At 41.7% G+C, this 27837-nt stretch overlaps 1 protein-coding gene across 1 annotated transcript; it reads left to right on the top strand.

The window, feature by feature from the left end:
* Nucleotides 1-3713: 3713 nt before the first annotated feature.
* LOC119720318 (cilia- and flagella-associated protein 157-like) lies at nucleotides 3714-22701 on the top strand. The gene is made up of 9 exons (XM_038189959.1): nucleotides 3714-3874; nucleotides 8962-9318; nucleotides 10490-10761; nucleotides 11586-11739; nucleotides 13586-13853; nucleotides 15627-15908; nucleotides 18963-19180; nucleotides 20065-20260; nucleotides 22490-22701. Exons 2-9 carry the CDS (start codon nucleotides 9152-9154, stop codon nucleotides 22628-22630), a joined length of 1698 nt encoding a protein of 565 aa, XP_038045887.1. The 5' UTR covers nucleotides 3714-3874; nucleotides 8962-9151; the 3' UTR covers nucleotides 22631-22701.
* Nucleotides 22702-27837: the final 5136 nt, after the last annotated feature.

Here is a 27837-nt window from a genome sequence, read left to right on the forward strand (position 1 = left end):
TTCCTTATGTATAGACAACTTTTATCTTAAAAATTGATGCTCTTAAAGGCCTACTAAGATTTCTTTATTAAAGTTACACTAACTGCGCTTTGCCATCAGGAGCCGGAGCATTTTAACCATATCTTTATAAACCTAGGTCCCACCAAATATAATATGGTGTCAATGAAAGCTTTCAGAAGGGCAGTAAAACTGCTACACTAATATTTACCCCAAGAGTTCAATTACTGGCTGAGCATTTCGTAAAATCAGATTCCTGTTTGGTATAATTGGAACTTTCTTGGAAATGTGTATTCCAGTATCAAGTGAAAACACGTGGGATTCCATCACTGCTCTTCTGCCGAAAAAAAGTAACTGGGCTCGGCTAACAACTGTACGTTGTTTACTGTTTGAACTAAACGAGAAGGAACTGGCTTCCAGTGACATTCCATGGACGGTGAATCGTTTGCAGGCTATAAAAATGGGTTATTTTGGTAAAACATGCTTAAAGGGAATGTACATCATTGGCTTACGATTTAATTTTCAGAAATGAACTATTTGAGGGGTTAGTATAATAGATCAAATGATTGTTACACTGACATGTTTGAAGTTTTGTTTTCGAAAATGCTGGAAAAACCAAGAAAAACAAAAATTGTCAAGTAGTCTGGTTCCCTGACTCCACTGAAGATGAAATGGATCAATTTACAGATGCCGGAAGATTGTACGCTAAGGGAACCAGTCTAGCTGCCCTGCACCCATTCATGAACATAAAACCAATTAGCAAACAAAATTGGACTGAAAAAATGGTAAATTTGGAGCAGCAGTAAAAAAAAAACTTGGTCATTTTATTTTTCGATGTTTGCAAATGTTGTATGTTCCCTTTAACTTCTGATGGCATGGATCAATTTCAGTATTTCTTCTTTTGTTTAGACGAGTGGAAGAATAATGCTCTTTTAAGACATACTTCATTGGTGTATCAAATTTGACTGTTTTTTTTTAATTAAAGAAAACAATCTTTAACCCGGGTCACTTTCTTTTTGGCTCAACCTGTAAGAACTGTTTGAATTTATTCTTTTGTGGATACTGTAATGTAGACAAGACTTAGTGTTTAGGCTCACTTTTTGCAAAGTTATGTTGTATGTTGACACCAGTAGTTACAAGACGTTCACCACAATTTCGTATGACGGTATATTATTATTATTCTTTGCACCTAGAAGCTTCCCGTTCAGTACACTGGTATTAATTAAGTGCCAAAAAATGAAAAGCAATGTTGTATTAGAGTTTTAAAGTACAATTTACTGGGAAAATGTGGGGTGAAAGAAAAAAATTGGGTTGATACAAAATCGTTTCTGTGGTTTAACACAAATGAAATGCATAATTATACACAGAGAATTAATAATTAATTACAACTAATGTTAGAAATATTAACGGGAAGCTTGGTCGATAGTATTAAAAGCCAATGAGGCACAATGACTATAAAAGAAAAACTGTCGCATTTTTGTATGAAAGTTGTCATTCTCCCAAAGTTGTACCCGTTAATTAATTTCAAGAAGCTTAAGAATGAATGCATGGAATTTGAGGCTGCATCTGCAATACTTTGAAAGATCAGACCAAAAGCGTTTATCCTCGACTGCGATTATTTACTCAAAGCCCCCTGAAGAAGAAACAGAAGGCGCGGCTTTGATACTAATTGGTCGGCTTCTCTCAGTTCGATAAAGCACTCGCAGTGTTCTAATTTTCCCCAGTTAATTTGAACTATACTTAATAGACGTAGGTAGGGCTTAACGATTTTAAGAAGGCTGATTATGTATTCGGTTGGCTAAGAGGAAACAAAAGGCCTCGGAGCTAAACAGGATTGGAAATATTGAAAACTGTTCATTTATAATTCCGACTTCATTTTAAATTTTTGAATCAAACAGAGGAAGGCCATCGTCACTGTTCGGACATGTTTGCAATCTCTTAGCATGCCGGGGACAAAATGTCTGAAATGCGAACATCGCTGTTATCCATTTACAGATCTAACATTCTAAAAAAAAAAGTGTGCGAACTTCGGACATTATCCCCAGACAAACGGGCGTATAATGATGCACAGGAGGGGTTGAAGGAGGTAGTAGCACTAATGAACACGTTCTCAAGGGCGGATCGGGGGGGGGGCCAACGGGGGCCACCCCCCCCCCCCAAAAAGGACCTAATATATTTTTAAAGTGAGGTCGCAATAGGCTAGAAAGGCAAGCACTGCGTACACCACCCATCTTTTCCTCAAAAAGATTTGATTAAAGTGGTCAGAAATTGCCTCAGATCGCACCACATGGCGTCTACTCGTCGGGTCGGTGCCCTAAGCGGGCCCCGAACCCCACGCCGTCCAGTTTTTGGACCCATTTTTGGAAGGCACAAAATTTGGTTGCCCCCCACCCCCCCACCCCCCCCCCAAAAAAAATTGTATTCTGGATCCGGCCCTTGGTTCTCCTCAGTTGTCTCAAAGTCCCGAAATTTCTGGAGTATAGTTGGAAACACTTTCTCCTGATCGTGTCTTGTACCTCCTTGTCTTCTGACTCACAGTTGGCGATCGTCAGGAAATTGCAACAAAACTTTACTATGGCCGTTATGTCAAAGTTCCGGGTCACAGATAGCATCCAGAATGCTGCTGGAGGTTTTTGCCAGGCCCAAGCTGCACGTATCTGCAGCAACTTGACGGGAAAAACCATCACATTTTGAGCCAAATTAATATTAAAGTCTGGCGCTGCAAAAAAAATGGAAAAGTGGGATATCAGCCCCGGCCCGGCCGCCCCCACTCTAATTTCATAATACACACGGAAAAACACACACATTTTGTAAACGTTACATACCTATACAGTGTGAACATTCCCTTGCCTTCGTGTAGTTTAGAAAAATCTCTGAAAAAGGGCATTTTTCTCTCACTGTGAGAACTCTTTCGATTAAACTTTCTTCTATGATTCCCTTTAGTGTTTCTCTTCTTTTGCCACGGCCCAAGGCTCTTAACCTGTTTTCCAGAAAAGGAAACACTATGTCCGGTGAATTTGCCTGCAATCGGGGATCGACCCCCTATTGTCCCTCTTGTGTAGTACACTAAGTTTTTAGGAAGACTTGACCTCCTATAAGTTTTGTACACGAATCCATATAGGGGACCTCTCGGATATTATATTGTATTGTTCAGGCGTCCCCTATTAACTGGCAGAAACTCAATCCAGATAGCGCGCCGCTATGTGATGGAAAAGACGACTAGCGCATCAATTAAGGCTCTCGAATTTGAGGACCATAATTATTTACCCGACTAAATTAGGCAAATGTCCAAGGTGTGGTCGTGAGAAGCTTTTGACGATCAGTTTCGACTTTCGCCATTTTCTCCAATTGAACATGCTGATGTTATCATTTTTAGAACAGAATTTTACAGCCCAGCGGCATTGGCGGACAAACTATCCATTCCATTTTTTTTTAATAGCTCCATGCTTTGATATTGGCCTTCATATGTCGTTTAATGGGCTCGTGACATGTCTGAATTGAAGCCATGTGGAGCCATGAGTAAACAAGCGGGAAAATAATGGAAGTTTCCCCCCAGACTTGTAGCCGTGGGCCAAGAATTAATTTCCCAGCCCTGCGCAGCGCCCTCTCCAGTTTTCGCGTGCAGGACAAATTGATTAGCCTGGTTCCCGATCTGTGTATAACCGTAGAGTTCAGTGTATTTTGGACGGGAACGAGACATATCTTCCATGTTTACGTACATGACGCGCTTCCTAGCGACGTGACGGCAATGGACGGGGCAACAATAGCTTAGAGTCTAGCTCTCAATATATTGGCTTTTCATCGCATCACACTTCGGATGATGCAGGCCTACTGTCAGCAAATGTACTAGCGTTAGAACAGATTTCAACTATTGCAGGTAAAAGATCTTACTTTGATGTTTTTCCCCGTACTTTTCTCCCGAAAACTATAAACAAATTGGCAACGCTGCTGCCGGCTATCCGTATCCGTCTGGTTCCCTGACCTTTTTGTGATAATATGCAACGTAAGGATTTTTGGCTCTTGGAGCCAGACTATCAACCGAATGGTACTTGGACGGTGACTTAAATTTGCCTTTAATTATGAAAAAGGTAGGCCTAAAAACGTTAGTGGACATTTGACCGTAACTGCAGAATACCCCGCCACTTAGACCATGTAGACCCATGAACGAACGTGGCGTTAACGCCATGCTCTTGTTTATTTTCGAACCTAGCGAAATCGATCCGCCATACATAATTTCGTATGGATGTTGAGTACTCACCTAGAAATCAAAATTTGGGAGTAACTATAGAATGCAGGGCCACGCCGGAGCAAAGTTTTTTAATTTGCTTGGAGGCGTGGATGAATAGGAGTAATAGATATGCAAACCTGCAAAAAGTGCTAAGTACAGCGAATGCACTTGCGCGGAGACGCGGGGCACTGGAGTGGCGGAGGCGCAGAGTCTAGTCGCGGAGACGCGGGGCACTGGAGTGGCGGAGGCGCAGAGTCTAGTCGCGGAGACGCGGGGCACTGGAGTGGCGGAGGCGCAGAGTCGCGGAGTCGCAAAGACTCGCGCCAATAGAGGGCGCAATTCTGGGCGGAATTTTTTTGAGAACGAAGCATCCGTATCCATTTTAAATGGGCTCGCAAATTAGGAAGGGAGGAGGGCGACGGGGCACTGTCTGGAGTGGCGGAGGCGCGGAGTCTGGGAGTCGCAGAGTCTAGTCGCGGAGATGCAGGGCACTGGAGTGGCGGAGGCGCAGAGTCGCGGAGTCGCAGAGACTCGCGCAGATAGAGGGCGCAATTCTGGGCGGAATTTAGCGGAATTTTTTTGAGAACGAAGCATCCGTATCCATTTTAAATGGGCTCGCAAATTAGGAAGGGAGGAGGGCGACGGGGCACTGTCTGGAGTGGCGGAGGCGCGGAGTCTGGGAGTCGCAGAGTCTAGTCGCGGAGACGCGGGGCACTGGAGTGGCGGAGGCGCAGAGTCGCGGAGTCGCAGAGACTCGCGCCGATAGAGGGCGCAATTCTGGGCGGAATTTTTTTGAGAACGAAGCATCCGTATCCATTTTAAATGGGCTCGCAAATTAGGAAGGGAGGAGGGTGACGGGAAACAGGTCAACTCGTACGCGAACCAACTCGTACGCGAGTCAACTCGTACGCGGATTGGTCAACTCGTACGCGAGTCAACTCGTACGCGAACCAACTCGTACGCGTGCCAACTCGTACGCGAGCCAACTCGTACGCGAGCCAACTCGTACGCGAACCAACTCGTACGCGGGCCGTTTTAGGAGTGGTTTCGAGGATTGGGTTGGCATGGTTGGGAAGAATTTGGGAATAGTGTGACGGGTAGTCCGTAGTTCAATGTGTGACCGTTGTGTGTGATTTTTTTATTTTACAAAATATAATTTGGAGACATAATAATTAGGACTAAAAAATTATCGGACCCAAGCAAAAAATTAATTTTCTGACCCAAGAAAATCGCATTTGACCCAAGAAACCTCGCATTTCCGGTGAAATTATATAAAATTCTGATTTTAACAAAAAATAAAAATCAACTCCCCATTTTTTCTTTTTTTACAAAATATTATTTGGATATATAATAATTAGGACTAAAAAACTATCTGACCCAAGCAAAAAACTGGCGGACACTGTCCATACAACTGCTTAAGCATGCGTGATGCTATATTCTTATATAGTAGCTCCTTTTTATACAATAGACCTCGCAAATATCGGTGTTTTCTTGTCATTTTACTTGTCTAACCAACCAGCAATTGTACCGCGGCATACACAGGTTACAGCGATTCAATCATGCATTCTTTATACAGTGCGCGGTGCGGCGGGACCAATCATACTGGTTATCGCGAAGACAACTTCCCATTCCCAATCAATCAAGCGAACTTGTAAAAAAACAAACAAACGCAGAATTCTTCTCTAAAAAAATCGCGAATGTAAGTAGCACTGGCGGATTCAAAAATCAACTACATTTAATTTGAAAATCTCAACCTTTCAGAAAAGGTAAAATTATGCCGACCTACCGTACCGAACCTAATTTCATCTGTCCATGTGAGCTAAACCAATCGTCTAAACTCACGCGTACGAGTTGGTCCGCGTACGAGTTGGTCCGCGTACGAGTCGGTCCGCGTACGAGTCGGTCCGCGTACGAGTCGGTTCGCGTACGAATTGTACCGCGTACGAGTTGGTCGCGTACGAGTTGGTTCGCGTACGAGTTGACCTGTATTCGGGTGACGGGGCACTGTCTGGAGTGGTGGAGGCGGGGAGTCGCAGAGTCTAGTCGCAGAGACGCGGGGCACTGGAGTGGCGGAGGCACAGAGTCGCGGAGTCGCAGAGACTCGCGCCGATAGAGGGCGCAATTCTCGGAGATATCGACTGAGCTGCGACTCCACGATCGATTTTCGGAGGTAGGTCGACTGCGGCTCCACGCCTCCACGCAGCCGTACGGAGGCGTGGATGTAGAGTAAAGTGGCCCTGCATTCTATACATGTAGTTGTACCAAAATTTGCCTGTCCGAGTGTTCAGGATGTGTCATTTCGACGAAATGAAGACCCATACGAACATGTAGAAATTAGATTTTAACCTGACAAGTGACCCTGACAAATGACCCTGGACGAGTACCCAGGGTCATTTGCGTGCAAAATTATCGGAGCCCTCCGAGCTACCCGTCTGCTTCATGTGGCGCATATGATAGGCGGCGGCTTTTTGGCCAATAACGAGACCACGTGATAAACGCAGCTAATAATTTGGAATCGCACTTATGATCCAGACATCAGGAGTGCCCGGAGCGTCAGTGCGATACCAAATTATCTGCAGCAGTTATCACGTGGTAAATCACATGCATCAGGAGGAGGTTGCAGGACGTCGAGATCTTGCCAGATTTTACCTCGAATATCGTTTAAATGCCAGATTTGGCGTAAAAGCAGATTTCAACATGTTCAAGAAAGCTTGATATGTGAATGCTTATCACACGGTAAGGCAATGTTCAGTCTTTGTCACAGAAGGACGATTTCGCTTGGTTTGAACATGTACAAGAGCGTGGCGTAGTTTACAAGCCACGTTCACGGGTCTACCCGCCACTCGACGATCACCCTAAACTTCAGCATTTGTCATGTTTGTACTGCTACTGGCATGGCCATGGCACTGGGAAAGAATGTTGCAACCAGACGCCACTTTTTTCTTCATATATCATCTCAATGAAGGTCATTCATTGCGAAAATGATGATAAGACATGAATCTGGCACTGAGAAATATTTCCAATTTCATAAGGAAATACTTAAAAACTTTTCATAGACTTTGTACACAATCGCGGAAGTGGCGTCAGGTTGCAATTGTTTTTCCTGGCACTGAACAACATGCGCAGCCAGTGACTGTTTTTGGGGGGGGGACTTTTTTGCTGTGACGATCTTCATCTGGTTGAAAATAGTCGTGACTTGGTATTAAAAAGATGGGAATCAGACCTAGGCTAGTATAACAATTTCTGACTTTATTTCCCTTTTTCCTAAAAATCCTCCATAACCACGAATCAGAAAAAGAAGATGAAATTCTCTGCAATCAAATGTAGGGAAAGAATATTGCAACCTGACGCCACATTTTTCCTCATCTCAATAAACGTCAGTCATTGCAAAAATGTTGATAAGACATGAATCTGGGGCTGAGAAACATTTCCAATAGACTCCATAGACTTTGTACACAACCGCTGAAGTGGCGTCAGGATACTACATTCTTTCCAAATGTAGGATTTGATTTAAAACAATAAAATATAAACAATTCTTAGTTTTTGGGACAAAAAAAAAATTAATTTTCAAAAACATTGGTCATACTGGGACTCGAACTTGAGTAGTGTTGCTTGCGAGGTGTGTGCGCTATCCACTAGGCCACACATTTGCTCTACGAGAAATGGTAATTGGGGTAGGCTAGGCCTACTCGTATAGTACGTGCATAGACATTGTAAGTTTACGGATAGATCAGAGGTGTGCAGTGAAGGTATGCTGTACGTTGAGCATTATTAACTGAGGTCTTTCCATGATGGTCCTTCCATTGAGCCAGGCAAATGATTCCAATCCCAACTGCGGCTCTTTTTAACATGAAGGTTTTTACACAGCAATTATACGTAACAAAACACTGAGATTTGGGCGAATCACAATGCAGTGCGCCACCAAGAGTTTGCAACGGAGAGTCCATTTTTCAAGTTTACGGTCGACAAAACATGGCTCATTTGAATGAGTGTCGGTAGACAACTTGAGCTAATATGTCATAGATTGGGGCATAGCGTTCTGCGGCCTTACAAAAAAAACACCATATTGAAAACAAGAAAAGAAATGGGCAAACAGATCCTCGAATCATACGCTTACGAAACCACTGACCGGAAAAAACTAACATTTTCAAATGTCCCGCGCTTGGAATTTGTCGACCATCTCCCACAATATACTGGGAAAAATGAACTCTCCGTGGCAAACTCTTGGTGGCGCACTGCATTGTGAATCGCCCGAATTGGTTAAGGCAAGGAATTTGGTCACAGTGTCCAAAAATGTTGTTGTGATCAATTGACCATTGTGCAGTGAGACGTGAGGGAAATTAGATGAAACTTATAGGAGTTGAGGCCAAGGAAAAGGAGTATCCACACAATTAAGAATTTTCAAGATTTACTTTGTGGTTTTGTTGTTATTGCAAGATAAGGACACTTTTCGGGGGACATACTTGCAGTTGTTATGCACCCTTCTTTAATATTGCTTCAAACTAAAAACAAAACAGCACATAGCAAATGGTCCCATGTACCTTTATTCAGTTAAAGGTCAAAACAAAGAAAGTCAATTCCGCTTTAAAATAGGCAAGGCTGTGGGTCTCACTCTCAGGATACAGAGGAAGTCCGATATCTGGGTCACATTTATGCCGCTATGGGCCTTGATTACTTGCATCGCATTTTGATTTAATTTTGTTTTTTCTTCTATCTTGTCTTTGTGTCCAATGCAGGTGAAAACCAAGATAGCACAGCGGAAGCTATTCGAAGACAGTTGTGATGTAGAGCAAAGAAAAACATGAAGTTGCGTCTCTCATCAGGATTCTCCTGTTCTTTGATTAAGTTTTAATAAACAACTCTACCTTTTGGACTCAACAGCGCGTAGGTCTTCATAGTTTAGATATAGACATTCATTAAAGCGCCATGCCACCGAAGAAGAAAGGAGGAAAGAAGAAGGGCAAGAAGAGCGGCAAGAAGAGCGGCAAGAAGTCGGCGAGGGCGTCCTCCGCCCCCTCCGGGGCCAATCTGACCGAAGTCAGCAAGGAATTCTTCCTGATCCAGATACGAGACCTGGAGCAAAGACTCCTCAGGTAAGAAGTCTGTCACAAGCCAATGTGACCTATCACTATCAGGCCGGCGTTTATCTCCGGTTTCAGTAGCATGAAACAACTGAGAGTAGTTCTATTCCCTTGGATGGGATGCTAGTCCATCGCAGGTGACTCCTCAGCTATTGCCTGTACCCATTTATACTCCTGGGTGGAGAGAGGTAAATGCCAATGAAGTGGCTTGCCCAAGGACATAACATATGGCCAACGGCTGGATTCGAACCCATGACCCTGTGATCTTGAGTTACAAACCCTAACCACTGGCCTACTCCTCCAGGTAAGGGTTTTAAAAAACCTCCACCTCACCCCAGACTAATAACCTTCAGAAAATAGAAAGTTTCCTGAGGAGGGCTCAAGCTCAATGTAGTCGACGCTCTGTTTCAGGGATATCAAGAACAACGATATGAGGTGAAAGTTTGAAGTATTTCCATTTTGTGTGGACGCAGGCTTGAAATGGATTCTTGAGCTAGAAGCCGAAGTCAAAGCTGTAGCCATGTTTTGCAAAAATGCTGTTAATGCCCCAATGATAGCAATGAATGACCCCAACTATAGTTTGGACAACCTCCCAAGTTGCCCCAACAACATGTAGGCTGCATCCGAATCAGCTGTCTCGAGCTTGGTCTAGGTCTGCGCACATTGAAAATATGCGGGGACGCGCTGGCAATAAACGTAGTCTTAGCTCTGGAAGCGCGTTTCAGACACGGCTGTATATTTGGGACTGGCCCAGTTATACTTAAAGGCCATCGTTCACTTCATACTTGACACCCTGCATATTGTATCCTGCAATTGGTCATCTTTGTTTAGATGTATCTTATGCCACCACGTTATGCATTGGGAAGGCTCCTAAAATAAAACGATTGAGTTAAACAGATAAAACAATTCATATTATATTTCAAGCGTGTAAAGCTCACCTCCAGTTTGTTGTAAATTTCATTTGACCAAATATTAAGTGTGTCTAAAAATAAATGTAATAATTCTTAAGGTTTTCTTTTTCATAATACTGACTCGTGCTACTCTCGTATATATGTAAAATTATTATTTTTGCAGTTTCCGTATCAGTTTGGCTTTAAAATTTCATCACTTTGCAGTTTCCTCTAAATAGGCAATTAATAGGCAGCTAAATCGACTTTGAAAGTACTACGTCTTTTCCACGCAGATACCAACGGAAGTGCGACGAATTAGAAGTCGCCAATGGAGAATTCCGTGCTCAGTATGACCAGATGAGCACAGACAAGAAAGAGATCGTCGCCTTCCTAAAGAAGCAGCTAGAACAGCGCCAGAATGACATCGCAGACCTGAACGACCGGCTGGTGGGGCTCCAGCAGGCCAAGGACGCGGAGAAGGACGGCTACGAGCAGCAACTGGCCCAGCTCAGGACAGAATTCCAGGAGACCAAGGATCAGCTGACGTCAGAAAACATGATTCTCAGTAGGTGTCATATCTTCATTAGGGCAATTCCACAGTTACTCACGTTACATTTTTGATGTACTTTTGAGTTTCCTTGGGCTGTAATTACCTTACTGAAAAGGTTTAATAACTGTTATCCCCATGGTACATTAAGTAGACCTAGACCTACCTAAGCACCAAAGATGACATCCATAAATTTTGTGTTATGTATGATAAACGAGACGCACAAAATCAGTTACTCATGTTACATTTTCGTAATGTGAGTAACTGTGCAATTGCCCATAACGGTTTTTGTGTTACCCCTGAAATTGACAGGCTGTGCCACTGTCATTCGCCAACAACTTGAAAACTTTAGATGAAGGTTACCCACTTCCAAACATTTACCCATTAGAAATCCACCCACAGTTAGTACCCTCAATAATAATAATGATAATATAACTGTATTTATAAAGCGCCTTTTCCAAAGGATACAGAGCACTAGGATAGAATGCAACCAAAGACAGGTAAATGAAGTATATGAACATATGAGACCCATTATGTAGCACCTTTTTGCTAGGTGCTGCGGCGCATATTGCTGCCACTGCTAGAAACACCGGGGCAAACCCCTTCTCTTAGCGACAAGTGTTACTGGGTTCTTTAACGTGCATATCACAACACACGGGACCTACGGCTTTACCGTCCCATCTGAAGGAGGAAGCAATAATGGTAAAGTACCTTGCTCAAGAGCACAAAGACCACGTTCCCCTTCAGGATTCGAACCCATGTGCCACGACACATGAGTCGAACAACGTAACCATTGGACCACAGCGCCCCTTAATTCAGAACCATGGTTGTTGTCATTGCAGGTGGTAAGCTGGCCTCGCTGGAGGAGTTCAAAGTCCAGAAGGAAGACCTGATGGCCAAGTTTGCCCAGATGGAGCAGGAGCTGGACAATCAGCAGCAGGATCACAAGGAGCAGATCTACCAGCTGGAGAGGAAACAGGTGGTCGACAAAGACAGGTGCGTAGAGAGTCGTGGTCCGAGACTAGAGTTTTGGTTTTGTTCCCTTAATGGAGGTGGTCCAGTAGTCCCAATCCCTGGCAAGTGCGGTCAGCGCTAGCTAGCCTAGCCCTAACCCACCTCACTCCTCCAAAATCCTCCTTGCGGTTTTGGAGGATTCTAGAGGATTGAGGATGAACGGTGATTGAATCAAATGAGGATTCGGGAGGATTGAGGATGAATGGTGATTGAAGCACATGAGGATTTTGGAGGATTGAGGATGAATGGTGATTGAAGCACATGAGGATTTTGGAGGATTGAAGATGAATGGTGATTGAAGCACAAGAGGATTCTGGAGGATTGAGGATGAATGGTGATTGAAGCACATGAGGATTTTGGAGGATTGAGGATGAATGGTGATTGAAGCACATGAGGATTTTGGAGGATTGAGGATGAATGGTGATTGAAGCACATGAGGATTTTGGAGGCAGGACTGTCTGATGATTTTGAAGGATTTGGCGTTGGTTGTCCTTCATCAAAACACGAGTGCAAAATTTTGGGATGAGGAGGATTTTGGAGGATTGACGATGAATGCATTTTGAGGCAGGACTGTCTGACAATTTTGGAAAATTTAGGCGGAGTTGCAAAATTCTGGAGGATTTTGGAGGATTGAGGATGGTTCTTAGCAAAAAGGGCCTAGGGGGTTAGGGTTAGCTAATGTTGTGCAAACCTGGCCCGAAACCGGTTCGACTGAAACCCACTTGGGATGGATTGGGTCAGCTTTCCATCATTTGAGTCGGGTTGGGTCGGTTATGATGCTTCACCGAGAGACGATGATTTTCATGCAATGCGGGTAAGTTTGGGCACAAAAAGTGGACACAGTTGCTCAAGCCATAGATTCGCAATGTCACGCACTGAACCGACGAATAACGGCAACCGCGCGGGTTAGTGTGTCGTATCAACACTTGCGTGTGCCCATTCACGGCTTCGCCAAATTAAAAAACGAACTACGAACGGAAATTTCCAAAAATGCGTCTTTATACGCATCTTTGGAAATAACCTTCTGTTATTGTTTTCTTTAAAATGACAGCATGCCAGAAGAAATAATTTCACAGGGAGTGTAGTGATTGACATTACTATCTTTAAACCAAGTATGACTTTCAACAATAATTTTGCTATTTACTTTTTGGATAGCTTCAAATGATATACACATGTACCTTAAAGCTATAGTCCATCATTTGTAATTAGTGCATTTTGTTCGTTTGAAGCAACAAAAGTGTTCAAAATCTAATGAAGGATACTGAACAACTTACTTGATGAAGTTTCAGCTTAGCCTCAGCTTCATATTTCAAGAAAAACAGCATTCTAGGATCTCAATTTAAAATCAAAAGTTGCTAAATCATGTTTCGAATTGTTTTGAATTGCAACTTTACGCGATGTCGCGCACTGATCCGACGAATTATAGCAACCGCGCGCGCCTGTGCGTCGTTCCAATGCTTGTGCGCGCTGCGCCGAATAACAAAACGAACAACTAATTTAAATTTTCCTACGGTGCTTCTTAATACGGTGCTTCTTAAGAAGCACCGTTGGAAATGCCTTCTTTCGTTGATTTCTTCAAAATGAGAGCTTGCCAGAAAGGATAATTTCACAGGGAGTTTAGTCCCCTTACTATCTTTCAACCTGTATGTTTTTCAACAATAATTACGCCAGTTACTTTTTTGGATAGCTGCAAATGATGGACTCGGGCTTTAAATGCAGAGTTGCAAAGCAATATCTGCAGCTCAGCATTATAGTATATTTTTGTTCATATGTAACTTTAATTTTACTTTGAGTGTTCTGACAACTTTTGCGTTTTACCCCTCCAAAGGTTGAAGCGGGAGATGGTGTTACGAGTCAACCAGGTAGCGGCCGAGTTCCGCAAGGTCTCCAACAAGCAGATGGCGGACACCACCAAGCGCACCATCCGGGAGAACGTCAGCATCCACGCCCAGCTGTCCAAGATGTCAGACAAGACCATGGAGCTGATCCAGGAGAGCGAGGAGATCCAGGCCAAGGAGAAGAAGCAGCGGCAGCAGCTGGACATGCTGGAGACTAACGAGAAGGAACTGGCTAAGAAGAACCACAGCAATCAAAAGGTGAGTAGAAACAAACGCAGGGTCGTAAAGTACTTCAAGAACCAAGTTCAGGCAAGGACCATTAGTTGACTAGTGGTTGTCTTACGTCTGCGCACAGGTATCAACATGCGAACACCTGTTGATTGCTGATCAAAACATCATCGTGAAAGTTCTTGATCCTGGCTCCTGCTGTGCAGCTATTGGTAACCAGCAGCAGAACCATGTCCAGGGCTTTGGTTCCATGCCCAGGGCTTTGGTTCCATGCCCAGGGCTTTGGTTCCATGCGCAGGGCTTTGGTTCCATGCCCAGGGCTTTGGTTCCATGTCCAGGGCTTTGGTTCCATGCCCAGGGCTTTGGTTCCATGTCCAGGGCTTTGGTTCCATGCCCAGGGCTTTGGTTCCATGCCCAGGGCTTTGGTTCCAAATAGTCCAGTTCTCAGTAGAGCAGTCCAACCATCGTGCATTAGTCATACTATGATTAACCACAGTCCTTACCCAGACTTGCTCAAGATTGATCACGAACTATCAAATTATGGATTCCGTGCTCAACGCCTACCCCCTCAGTAGTGACAGTTTACCAATTCCTATTGGTCGAGAGCCCGTCACGTGGGTGGTTTTAAACCGCCAGTAAAACGCCGCTGCATTCTGCACCACATTGCGTAGTGTGAACCGCTCGCGCACCAATTCCCGTATGAAGAGATTTTTAGCACTACATGTGCGAGGCACATACCATAGACAGGGCCAGAGGGTTGTTTCACAAAATACAGAAGTAAAATTGTTGAACAAAATCGTTGGAAAATATGTGAATTTTTGACTCCTTTTGACTTTTTGATCGAAAGGTATTTATGAATGGGAATAAATTCTGCTTGGGCCGTTATCCTGGTCCAGGCCCCGGTTTAAAATCGGCCAATCACATACAGTGGAGCACCGTTACAACAAGGTCCTTGGGACTTTGCGAATAACCTTTTTATAACAGGCTCCTTGTATTATCAGTAATAAAAAACAGAGAAAAACAAAGACTTTGGACCTAAAATTGTCCTTGTTATAAGCAGGATGTTGTATTAACAGTGCTCTTCTTATCAGGCTTCGACTGTATTTATTCCCTTATAAATAGATACCTTCTCCCTCTGTAATTGCCTTTTCTTATTTTTCCCCTTGTACACAGCAAATCTATAAGGCAAGAGCACATCGTCATGAATACTAGTAACTACAAAAACTACCTTTTATTAAAGGGAAAATACAACAGCTGCAAACAATTGAACTACCAAATCGTTTTGAAATACCTTGCTGGACTGTTAGTGAATGACAGTGTAAAGCATCCTGTAAAATAATGGCGCCTGGTATACTGTCATTTTCAAGAAAAGTGGTATTTTTGTATCAATTTCCAACGCTGGTCGGCCGACCAGCGTTGGAAAAAACTGGCTTTTTTTCAAATACTGGCCCCAATTGACCATCGCACTTGTTTGCAATCAATTACACACCTATGAACGGGTACAAGCCAGCTAGACTGGTTCTCTGACCTTACAATTCCCCAATGTATGTAAACTGCTCTGTTTCTTCTTATATGGAGTCAGGGAACCAGACTACAGGAAAATGGTTGTTTTTCTTGGTTTTTATAGCATTTTCAAACCCAAAACCTCAAAAAAGTCAGAGTAACTATATTTGCTATATATTTCCAACCCCCCAATTCCATCCATTTCTGAAAATTACAGCAAAAGCAAATGATGTATATTCCCTTTAAGAGAAAGATATAGATTCATTATCCTCTTTTTCCCGCCCTGCCTTCATCCACTAGGTGATCCGGATGCTGACGGAGAAAGCCAAGCAGCAAGAAGGCCTGATCATGGACCTGGAGGAACGGGAGAAGGAGCTGATGGAGGTGGAATCCGAGGTGAACCTCCTACGCCAGCAGACGGAGTCCTCCCGGGAGGAGATGCAGTCCATGGGCAAAGAGATGGAGCAACTGGAGGACCGCATCGAGCTGATGGAGAAGGAAAAGAAGGAGATCCTCAAAAACAAAGAGCGGCTGGAGAGGATACTAGCCGAGGCCGCTTACTCCATGCACAGGATACTCACTGTGAGTTCATGAATTCTTGTTCCGTCGTTGGACGTACACTTGTCTCTACAAAGTATTTGTGGGGACCGAAAACGCTGTGGGGACAGCAAACAGCAGAAATTCCCCAAAACTCGGTCCTAATTTGCCCAGCAATAAAAAAACTACCCCATAATGCGGTGTAGGCCTACCCATGAATTCTTGTTCTGTAATTCCCTATGAGGTATTTTCGGGGACCGAAAACGCTGTGGGGACAGCAGAAAGTCCCAATAGCTAGGTCCTAATTCGCCTAAAAATAACGAGCTTTTCTCATGATGTGGTGTAGGCCTACCCTTCAATCCCTACATGTGTGCACAAAAAAAGTTGTAATCCTGCAGCTGAATTCACGAAACAGTGCGCAAAGTATGCCGTGCGTAGGATTTTTACCCTAACCCCCTAGGCCCTTGTTGCTTACAACCATCCTCAATCCTCCAAAATCCTCCAAAATTTTTCAACTCCGCCTAAATTTTTCAAAATTGTCAGACAGTCCTGCCTCAAAATGCATTCATCCTCAATCCTCCTCATCCCAAAACTTTGCACTCGTGTTTAAATGAAGGATAACCAACGCCAAATCCTTCAAAATCATCAGACAATCCTGCCTCAAAATGCATTCATCCTCAATCCTCCAAAATCCTCTTGTGCTTCATTCACCATTCATCCTCAATCCTCCAGAATCCTCATTTGATTCAATCACCATTCATCCTCAATCCTCTAGAATCCTCCAAAACCGCAAGGAGGATTTTGGAGGAGTGAGGTGGGTTAGGGCTGGGCAGTAAATTTACGATCAATCACCATTCATCCTCAATCCTCCAGAATCCTCATTTGATTCAATCACCATTCATCTTCAATCCTCTAGAATCCTCCAAAACCGCAAGGAGGATTTTGGAGGAGTGAGGTGGGTTAGGGCTGGGCAGTAAATTTACGATCAATTTCAGGAAACTCGGCGTAGCTGCCCAACATTTAAATTCATTTCATCATCTTGGGCAAGGATAATAACAGCATTAACAACGGCTGTTTGTGTGTGATTTCTGTTCAGTCACAAAACAGTCGTTGAATCACCTGCGCCCGCCATTTTGAAAAAAAAACTTTTGTTTGGACATTTCTTTGGAATCGTGCAGCAACTCTAAAAATTGTCATCGGTCAAATAGCAATTCAATTACTTCAAACACACAACTTTGAGTTTCTTGTATCAACCCAGGTGATTTGATCAATGACAGGCTGTACGACAATCACGATTCCTCTGTGAAACAGTTCCTCAACTGTGACTTAGACTGGTTGAAGGGAGCTGGGCAGTATTACTATACCTCATACATATTCATGATCGAGAGCCGAACGTTCACTGGTCAATTCACCATCACGTGCCAGATGTTATTCTTGCTGTTTACCAAACGCGCGCGCGAGGATTCACACACATTGTAAATACGCATGCGTAGTAGACTGTCGCATGGGTTACCCGTGCGACAGTCTACTACGCATGCGCTTTACAGAGCAATCGAGGAACTGTCGCAAGAGGTGCAGTACGCACGCGCGAACATCACACAGGAGAGATGCATGGTTGCACGGTTCGCGTAAATGTTAATTTACAGAGCTCAATGATGCCGTACTGGAGAAAATGTATAGACCTTGTAAAGATGTCTCCTGTACAAAAGAAAGTTGTACACATTGCAAACAACTAAATTTACAACTGTAGTAACTGTATTATATTGCAAACGAACCGAACTAGTAATTGAAGTTGAATCTTTTGGTGAGCTGTACAAGTTTCCCCAAATTTTGTTTTAGGTGCATAATAATAAAACAAAATTTGGCAACTGAATATGTATGAGGTATAGTAAAACAAATATAACATGGTTTATTTCGGGTGGACAGTCGATATTAGCTCCCCTCGGTATTGGAAGTTGACAAACTAGTTCCCTCGGCTTCGCCTCTGGAACTAGTTTGTCAACTTCCAATACCTCGGGGAGTGAATATCGACTGTCCACCCTCAAACCATGTTATATTTGTATACTGTCATATAGGATTACCCCGTAATGCCAATGAACGGGCCAAAGTCGCCCCAATGTGTAGGCTGAGGCATAAAGAGACTTCCAATGAATAGCCATTCTGAATCAAAAGAAAAAAAATTGTGCGCCTCTGATCTTAAAACTAGGCTTTTTTAGTCTTATAAAATGGTAGGGCTGTCCATTTTGGAGTGATGTTGTGTTCGATTATTCAGAACTGCGTTTCACAGAAAATTTGATTATTCGATAATCTCTGATCAAAATGTAGACGTGCCAGCTGCGCTGGTCACACGTTACATGCAAAGCGCGTCGGTTACAATTTCCATGTGAAGGTCAATATTATGGACCGCTGGAGTGTTATACAGTAAGTGTTCTATCAGATTCAAGGGCTTTAAAGGGAATGTACATCATTGGCTTTTGCTGTAATTTTCAGAAATGAACTATTTGAGGGGTTAGTATAATAGATCAAATACTGTTACACTGACAAATTTGAAGTTTTGTGTTCGAAAATGCTGGATAAACCAAGAAAAACAAATATGTTCAAGTAGTCTGGTTCCCTGACTCCACTAAAGATGCAATGAATCAATTTATTGATGCCCAAAAATTGTAAGGCAAGGAAACCAGTCTAGCTGGCCTGCACCCGTTCATGAACATGTAACCAATAGCAAACAAAATTTGGACTGAAAAAAGGGTAAATTTGGAGCAGTAGTTGAAAAATAGTTAGGTTTTTCCAACGGTGGTCGGCCGACCAGCGTTGGAAATTTATGCAAAATACCACTTTTCTTCAAAATGACTTCACACCAGGTGCCATAATTTTACAGGATGCTTTAGACTTTCATTTACCAACATCCTGTTGTCAGGTTAAAAAAAAAAAAAGCCGCGTCGCCGCACCACTTTTTGGGCAAGCTCCATACCAGAAACCGGAGACTTTTTTTTTTTTGGCCTAAGAGCTATTCGTTTATTCAGTTGATGAACAAATGTCCGGCACATTCAGGACAGCCCCATAAAATGGATCGGAACACTTTGTCGATACTTTTTCCAGTCGAGGCCGGATGATGGAGATAACGACGATTCACTGGATGAGGAAGGAATCGAGAAGCGTGACAGCATGTTGGAGAATCTCCTGGTCATCCTCAACAGCGCCGCGGCGATCGGCGTGGGCCCCTCACCGGCCAGCTTCCTCAAAGACGACGAGATTACGTACCACACCAAGAGCAGGCAGTCCACCATCCCTGGCTCCGGGAAAGGATTCAAACCAGGGTTAGCATTTTTTGGCTTTTATTAAAATTTTCTGATTTTTTTTTTTTTTTTAAGGGGGTTAGGAGTTCAAATGTTTCGTGTTGGAAGTTAGAAAGTTTTCATGCATTGAAATTACTCAGACAGTGAAAGTCAGGTTTTTTTTGACAGGGAAAAAATGAATACCATACAGGGATGTGTATTAAAGTCCTCTGGCAACTGCCTGATTTCAGGTTGTTTCCCCTTCAAATTATTATTAACTTTTTTTGCAAATTATCATATATGTAAAAAACATATTTGCACAAAACATGGGTGTGCATGTATGCCTCACATTTTAGGCAAATATGTCAAGAGTCCACTTACATCCCAGATAATAATGACAACGAGAAAAATGTTTTGTTTTCCTATTTTCTGTTGCTGATGCACTCCGCTAGAGTGAACCAACACCAAGGTTGCTAAACTTTTTGAGATATCGTTTGAGAAGACGTCAGTGGGAAATTGTTGGAAATGCTCACTTCTGTGGCCTTCTTTCCTGATGCATCATGCTTTTTTTCTGAATAAACCTTATTGTTTTGATCTAAAGATTATTTTTTTTACAGGTACTCATATTAAATTCTCTGAAATTTAAAGTGAATGTAAAAAACTATTCTGTAAAAAAAAATCCAGTAGTGTAATTAGCCATATTGCAACAGGCCAATCCATTAAGCCCCACTATAATGACATTTGTCATGGCAACCATGTATTAATTTAACCAATCATATTTTGAAATCTTAAATCATAATCCTTGTGATTGATATGGAGTTGAATATGAAGTTATCACCACCAAACACTGTGAAAATGGAATTGCAGAATTTCATGTAGAATTTTTGCCAGAAAGTATTAAAAGTTATACGTTTTTTTTCCAATAGGTATTCCATCCTCTCTCCCATCGGCCAGGGCTCACTGCCTCACTACAAGCTGGGTGACCTTGGTCTGGTACCTAGACCCAAAGTGACCTCATTTCCATCCGACAAGATCAGGCAGTTATCGGCCACCAGCCGGCTGAACAGACTACACGGGATAAAAACGAGATCCGTGGGAATACAGTCATCCAGTGGTCCACAAGTAAGTTTCTTTGCATGTAAATACTTGTAAAGATATAGTCCATCATTTGTAATTTGTGCATTTTGTTCTGTTTGAAGCAACAAAGGTGTTCAAAATCTAATGAAGGATACTGAACAACTAACCTGATGAAGTTTCAGCTCAGCTTCAGCTGTATGTTCCAAGAAAAACAGCATTCTAGGATCTCAATTTCAAATCAAAAGTTGCGGAATCAAGGCATTTGACTAAACAGGGATCAGTCCATCACTTTATTTTTATTCAACTACACCTCTAAGCATTCGGGCAAAATATATACATTTGTACAAAAATGACATTTAGCAAAATTGTTGTTTATTAAGATTCCGGGAACAAATATGTTTTTGTTTTCTTTCTTTCTTATCGTTGAGAATTGTAGCATCTTTATTCACAGAACTACAAGACAAGGCATTCAAAGTGAACAAGCAGTGAAAACTGTGTAAATCTGGTGAAACTGAAATGTAATGCGCCCGAGTCCAAAATTGCAAGAATAGCTTTTTTCCATTACACGGTTTCTTGAGTGAATTGCAAATTTTAGGTGAATATAAAGCTTTAAGTTCAAACTCTTGGAAAAGTTTTGTAACCGTTATAATAAGCCACACATTTAACCTTATATTGGACTGCATTCACCAAAACAGATGCCGTGAATTATGAATATTACAAAAAGGTAAAATGTGAATTTGTGTGTACATTGTATGCATGCAAAGACAGCAATGTTCGCCAAGAAGGAATTAAGTCCCTTTCTTCATTGAGAAAAGGAAATAGGGCCCCATTAATCCATTCATGGCAACAGCACATGGGACATCCATCACCGTGTTAAGTGGATTACTGATAACAGTGGGGGTGTGTCACTCCACTGAAACTGCAGAGCCAGGGGCAGCTAACAAGTAAACAAATGCCTTGGCCTTGGACCGGAAATTAGTGGACACTCGAGAATACTGTTACCGAGAGTTATCCTATAAAGGCCTTTTCACACTATCTCCGTTTCGAACCGTGTTGAAACCTACCCGGATCCAACCCGGTTCAGCCCGAGTATTTTTCGACACGGATCGGAGAGACGCGACGTTCACACTGTCCTTTACAGGAACGGCCGCTACGTGAACCGTGTAGCGTTCAATCCGGCTACAGCCCCTGTGAATTCACACTACAAATTCTCGACACGGATCGCATTCGGCACAGGGCGCTGCGATGATTTTCTCAATCCCATAATGCATTGCGACGCACGCGGCTGCTGCGCGCACGAGGCTTTAATATGGACAGGCCGGTGTGCAGCGTGAATTTACTACTCTGTGAAATACGGACTCATTGGTAGTATTGCGCATGCCTATGAGGAGAAGGACCTGTCACGTGAAAGGGTTTGACCAATAATAAGAGAGTAAACGAATCCGATTTGGGAGTCCGATTTTTGTACGACACCAGCGCAGCTGTGTGCAATATTTCCAAAATGGCTCCGGTCATTTTGTTAGACGATTCGTTCTATTTAACATTAGAAATGTACATTTTTGGGGGTACATTTTGCAGACCTAACACAAGCCCAGACTCGGTAAGGGATGCTCCATACACCGATACATTATTGGATGATAATTAGGGAGCGATTGTTTCGGGATCGGTGTTGTGACGGCGATAGTGGTGGAGGGAAATATTATGCACAGCGTGTCAGATTTTCGGTAAAATGTCGGCCTCAACTCAACACGGATCGGCCGTGAGTGACTCAACCCGGAGCGGTTCACACTATCATTTTCGACACGGTTCATGCCGAAAAATGCAATTTCGATCCGGGTTGAGATTTTCAACCCTGGTCCCTCCCAGGGTTGATTTCGATCCGGCTAGAGCACGCTACCCGGGTCGGAACCGGGTTGAAACTTTAGAAGTGGGAAAAGGGTCGAAAAAAATCTCGGGGTTGGAACCGGTTCCAACCCGGAGATTTTGCACAGTGTGAAAAGGCCTTAACAAGTAATGCGGTCGGACACATTAATCTGAACCCTTCCCGACAGGAATTTTGATAAGGTGCCTAACTAAACGTCATTGGCTTTTTTTTCTATCAATGTCTCATTTAATAACTTTTATAATGAAAATAGCCAATTTTTTTTGGGGGGGGGGGTTTATTTTGAGGTGAAACTTGATAATAGCACAGGGAACACATCTTTAAAGATTGTCAAAAATCTCAAGAGAATAAAAGTAAATTCTTCTTGATTTCCTATTTTTTTCCTTCACCAGACTCTCTTCTATTCAGATCAGCTCCTGGGAGGGGGAACAAGTGCCGCTGCCTCTGCCATCGTCAATGAGCTAGCCATCAAGGAACGTCGTCACCTAGGACCAGTCAGAGTACCTGGAAAGACCTCCAATTCCCTTAGTTAAAGAAACACTTTGTAAATTACAAAATTACAATATTGGGTTTTGTACATCATTGCTGTTACGTAGGCCAACAATACAAATGCACCAATGAACAATGGTCCATCTTACCTTTAAAGGGACACTGGGTCCTAGAACAGCCCAATTGGGCTACAAAACGCGCTTGGAACGAAATGATGTTTTTTTTTTGTTTTGTTTTTTTTTTTCTTTCTTCCTTACAAGTGCAGACTTCATGGCTGAAGATAATCGCACTGCCAGAAACACCGTGGCGAACCCCTTCTCTTAGCGATAAGTGTACTGGGTTCTTTAACGTGCATTAGACATTATACAACACACAGATGTTAATCTGAAAGAACATTTAAAAGTAGGATATAAACATCCACACAACTATCCTTTCAAACCTGGGCGTTTTTGTGTTATTCCTGTATATGCGTGTGTGAACGAATTTCGGGGTCCACTTTTGCAACCCCAAACGTTCGAGCTGTTTTGATGCTAGTTGTGATTTCATCCGTAAAGTGATTCGCCTTTTGCAGACGTGTAAGAAACCATATTCTGTGCGTTGGTGATTGGTCACCGCGCGCTGTTCGCAAGCACAGTGCTGTGTACAGTCGAATCTCGTTAGTACAAACTCTGTTCAAACAAAATTCTGGTTATAACAAACATACAGCCTTAGTCCCGACTGTGCATTTATGTGCACAATGAATGGGACTAATGTTCCTCTTAATACAAAATTCTGATACAACAAACAATTTGGTTAGGTCCGAACGAGTTTGTATTAACGAACCTTGACTGTATATACATATCGTATGTACATTGACAAACAGTGAAAATGACAGGAAAAGCGTATTCGTACTCGTCGTGTCCGATGTAAACAACCAAGTTTTTCTTTTCTTTTCTCGGGAACGGTGAGACATTAGGTTGGTTTCCTTTGAACCAGATGTTTGAAATAGGATATGTAAACGATCCAAAACATGAAATTGTCGGGGATTTCAGGACCTAGTGCCCCTTTAACATATGGATAATGCATTGTTAAGGGGTGTGCGTGAATTGTTGTAAATTACGTTAGCCCGACATTGGGAGGTGACGTCACACTTTGGCAGCATCAGAGAGGTGGATATTTTAATTTGTTCGTGTGATAGCATCTACTTTATTGTAAACCAAAACAAACCCGTCCACTGTTTGTATTAATCACCCACCTGTATATACCATGTCTATAGGCTTTTTTATGTACTTTAATTTGAACAGTTTATTTCACTTTTGTGGAAATCCTACATAATTGTGAATTTGCCATTTTAGGCTGTCATCTTCATGTTGATCGTTTTGTTTACAAATTAATATTTTATGAATGATTTTAAAGTTTGTAAGTAGCGAAGCATACCGTTGCAAACCGTCCATTAACAGTTTGTATATAATTCCATAGGGTGCCTTGTAAGTGCATGTAAATAAGTATCCATATTCATAGACCATGGTTTTATTGTTTTAGTATTCAATTAAATCATAGTCATCGTTTTAAAAAGAGAAAATTGTTAACACGTGTCTTATGTTTTTCAGGTTAAGTTGCTTTTTCAGTTCTCTTCAACAAGTTCAATGGGTTTTTTTTCTCTTAGTTTCAACTTGTGTGTTGTATTCCAACCAAAACACTTCCTTTTTGACTTTTTTGGGGGGGGAGGGCGTCTGCAACCCTTTGGAATTTTTTTTTTTTATGTTTTTGGTCGCTAACTAGACCGGCGATCTATGTACTTGTATGTTGCGTGTTTCCATTAGCAGAATATTTATGACAAGATGGGCATGCCGTCGATGGTGTTTGCAGGGGCAGTGAAGTGTTGCCGAACAGGCGGAACTCCACGAATCGTTCCCTGTTTATAGTTGTTAGTAGCCCTGGACTACCTCCGTAATTAAATCTTCCACCATGTACAAAAACATGTCGAACTTTGTCAAATTTTGATTTTCACATTTAGGCTTAGTTTGTAGTTTATTTTTGCTTTAGAAGCATACTCACCCTCTTTATATGCTACTCAGAAAGGGCTGCCTTTTTCAGATGTCTGTTTTTCGTGAAATTTCCAGATTCGTTTGCACACGTTTACGTATCAAAATTTCAACAAGAAATTTCCCGAAAATTAGGAGGAGAACACCGTTTACCCAAATTTCCTTTTTACTTAGGCTTTTATCAAAAAGTTTTAGAGAGATGTGATGCCGAACCGATGAAACAAATACGACATTTCATTATTCATCTTAAAGCTAAAGATATTGTGCTCGGCATTACCATGGTTATGTAGTTATCACTTATCAAAATTCAATAATAAAGACCAAAAACGTAGACCATGAATATTCAAAAATATAATTCGCTGGCCTGACAGACTTGACACCAGATCGGGCGCCTTGCAAATCTGAAAGCCACCGCGCGCTGTGGTCTTTGTTGAAAAGTGTTCATGGTATTTGCCACCAGTACGAGCCGTCATCGCGCGTCTAACCAGGAGTTGGGGAGTCGTTAATCCCTGTGTGTATAGGATCCGTGGTAACCATTTATACAGAAATGTACTTTCTGTCAAACAAGCAGGCATATTTCTAACATCCGTTATTCCCATTATTCGAGTGGTAGATCCTACAGTTTGATGAATTCGAATCGCATATGCCAAAAACACCTCGAGTTTCTCCAATATTGTGAATACCACATCATTTTGTTGACAAAACTTTAAATGAAAAAAAGTTTACAAAATCTTTAGTATTTCCCCTAACTCTCGGGAAAGAAAGGTTGATCTGTGTTTTATAATATAAAATTAACAGGCATGGGCGTCGCCAGGATTTTTTCCCCCAAATCCCCGTACTGTTCCCAGCATATTCTCAATTTATCATTTTTTTTCGAGGGTTGAAAGGGACAGTTTGCCTGTCACTACTAGCACGTGGTACATGTCTCAGCCCAGATGGTCACATCCGGAAGGTCAAGCTCCGGACGGGTAGATCTACCTTCGAGTGGCCTATCCATAAGGCCAAAAAAAAAGTCTCCGGTTTCTGGTATGGAGCTTGCCCAAAAAGTGGTGCGGCGACGAAGCTTTTTTTTTTTTTTTTACCTGTTTTTTTTTGCTTCAAATGTCGGCTGATGACTGCAAATGCTGCCCGACTAAACTTAGTGCAAATATTATGGGAGACCAGAGAGGCCACATAAAGCTTATTCTCGATCATAACCCCATCTAAAAACACGTTAAAATTGTGCAGCAGCAGGATTGGAACATGTTAGTTCCTGTTTGTAATTTAGTGTTTTCGCTGAAATGAAGTCATTTTATACAGGTCAAATTAAAGGAGCCATGTAACCGCCAGCAAGCCAGTTCAGACATTGCCACTCGGTGGCGCTGTTTGTTTCTGCCGCCTGACCAGTTTTATCAAGTAGCATCTTATTGACATGTAAGAGTGCATGATAAGTAGTGAAAGTCTCTTAATATATTTAGTATACAAGAAAGATATGTTTTCTGATTTAAGGATTATTTTTCTTTGATCTTTTGCAGTTTTACGTGAATCATCATACAGTGCAACATTGAACCGTGAACTAGTGACAGTTAAACAGTGAAAAAAACTGTTGTTGAAAAGTGAATAAATATGGATTAAAGTGAATCACAAGAAACTGTATTCAAAACTATCACATGATCACACTACCTAAAATCTGTTATTTTAGGCATAATACCAGGGTTTTTTTTACAAACACAACACACGTAACCATACGCCATCTCACTAGCACATCACTGCAATTAAAGGTCTTGTTGTCACTTTTAATTTGATACCACATTTGAGATAATGGTGCTTGTAATTATGGACATTTAAGAAAAAATCTCTATTTTTTCCAGCCATGTCCACATTCTCATGGAATTGCCCATATACGTATTTATAAAAAGATCCAAAACTTTAACCGAACATTTTGTAACTTTCTAACTCGTAGCAACATACAACATAACTTTGTAGAAATGTTACCTAAACACTCGGCTACATTTACTATGATTAATTCACAAAATAATAAACATGTAAATTCAAAATTTTTGAATAGAAAATGGCGTATGTAAGCGTCGTTATGTTTTGTCTGCCAGTGTGTTTTATGGAATCTTATTGTTTCTGAATTCCATTGTTTCTGAATCAATATTTCCAAGAAGGTTCGAATTATACCAATCATGCAAGAATATACAAATGTCGATTGATAAAGTGCTCCGCCAGCAATAAAAACTTATGTAGGAAACCCAATCAATTTTTGTATACAAATATACTGGATTTAGTTACTTCCCACCTTACTTGTACCATCATACTGTGCATTTTGTTTTTCCAACACTTTTTTTGGTGCCTATGAAGTGCATAACGATATTAAATGGCACTCATAATTCTTACAAGTAGATACCTTTTTTTTTTACAATTAAGTACATGTACAAATACATTTTTAAAATTCTGTATTCAAAAATAACGTTTGTGAATCTAAAGTTTACGTTCTGCTGAGCAATTAAACTTGCAGTGAAATAAATTTAAAATTCAATATCAAACATCCATCGCATTTCACATACGTACACAATCGATCGAATTACCAAAATAAACATTAATCCAACAAAAAAGAAAATACGATAATTTGGGTGTCTTTTCCGACAGGTTTGCGTTAACATGACAGTACAGTCTGTTTAATTATACTATATAGTAAAGAGACTTATATCTACCTAATACATTTGAACTGATTCAACAGTAGGTCACTCGGAATTGGATAAATTAACAGTGTCATTGAATTGGTTTTAAAATGGAATACTCATCGTAAATAGCTTTTTTACCCCTCAGCCGAGAGGCTCGAGGGGTATTGTCATCGCCTAGGGCGATGTTTTTCAACACTTTTTTGGTGCCTATGAAGTGCATAACGATATTAAATGGCACTCATAATTCTTACAAGTAGATACCTTTTTTTTTACAATTAAGTACATGTACAAATACATTTTTAAAATTCTGTATTAAAAAATAAGGTGTGAATCTAAAGTTTACGTTCTGCTGAGCGATTAAACTTGCAGTGAAATAAATTTAAAATTCAATATCAAACATCCATCGCATTTCACATACGTACACAATCGATCGAATTACCAAAATAAACATTAATCCAACAAAAAAGAAACAGGTTTGCATTAACGTGACGGTACAGTCTGTTTAATTATACATGTACTATAAAGTAAAGAGACTTATATCTACCTTTGAACTGAATACTC

The sequence above is a fragment of the Patiria miniata genome, unplaced genomic scaffold, assembly GCF_015706575.1.
Source record: "Patiria miniata isolate m_02_andy unplaced genomic scaffold, ASM1570657v1 HiC_scaffold_9, whole genome shotgun sequence".
NCBI lineage: Eukaryota > Metazoa > Echinodermata > Asteroidea > Valvatida > Asterinidae > Patiria > Patiria miniata.

Coding starts and splice junctions, on each gene's coding strand:
- LOC119720318 (XM_038189959.1), top strand. CDS start 9,152: ATGCCACCGAAGAAGAAAGGAGGAAAGAAGAAGGGCAAGAAGAGCGGC. Junction 10,762..11,585: donor GTCAGAAAACATGATTCTCA/GTAGGTGTCATA, acceptor TTGTCATTGCAG/GTGGTAAGCTGGCCTCGCTG. Junction 11,740..13,585: donor CAGGTGGTCGACAAAGACAG/GTGCGTAGAGAG, acceptor ACCCCTCCAAAG/GTTGAAGCGGGAGATGGTGT.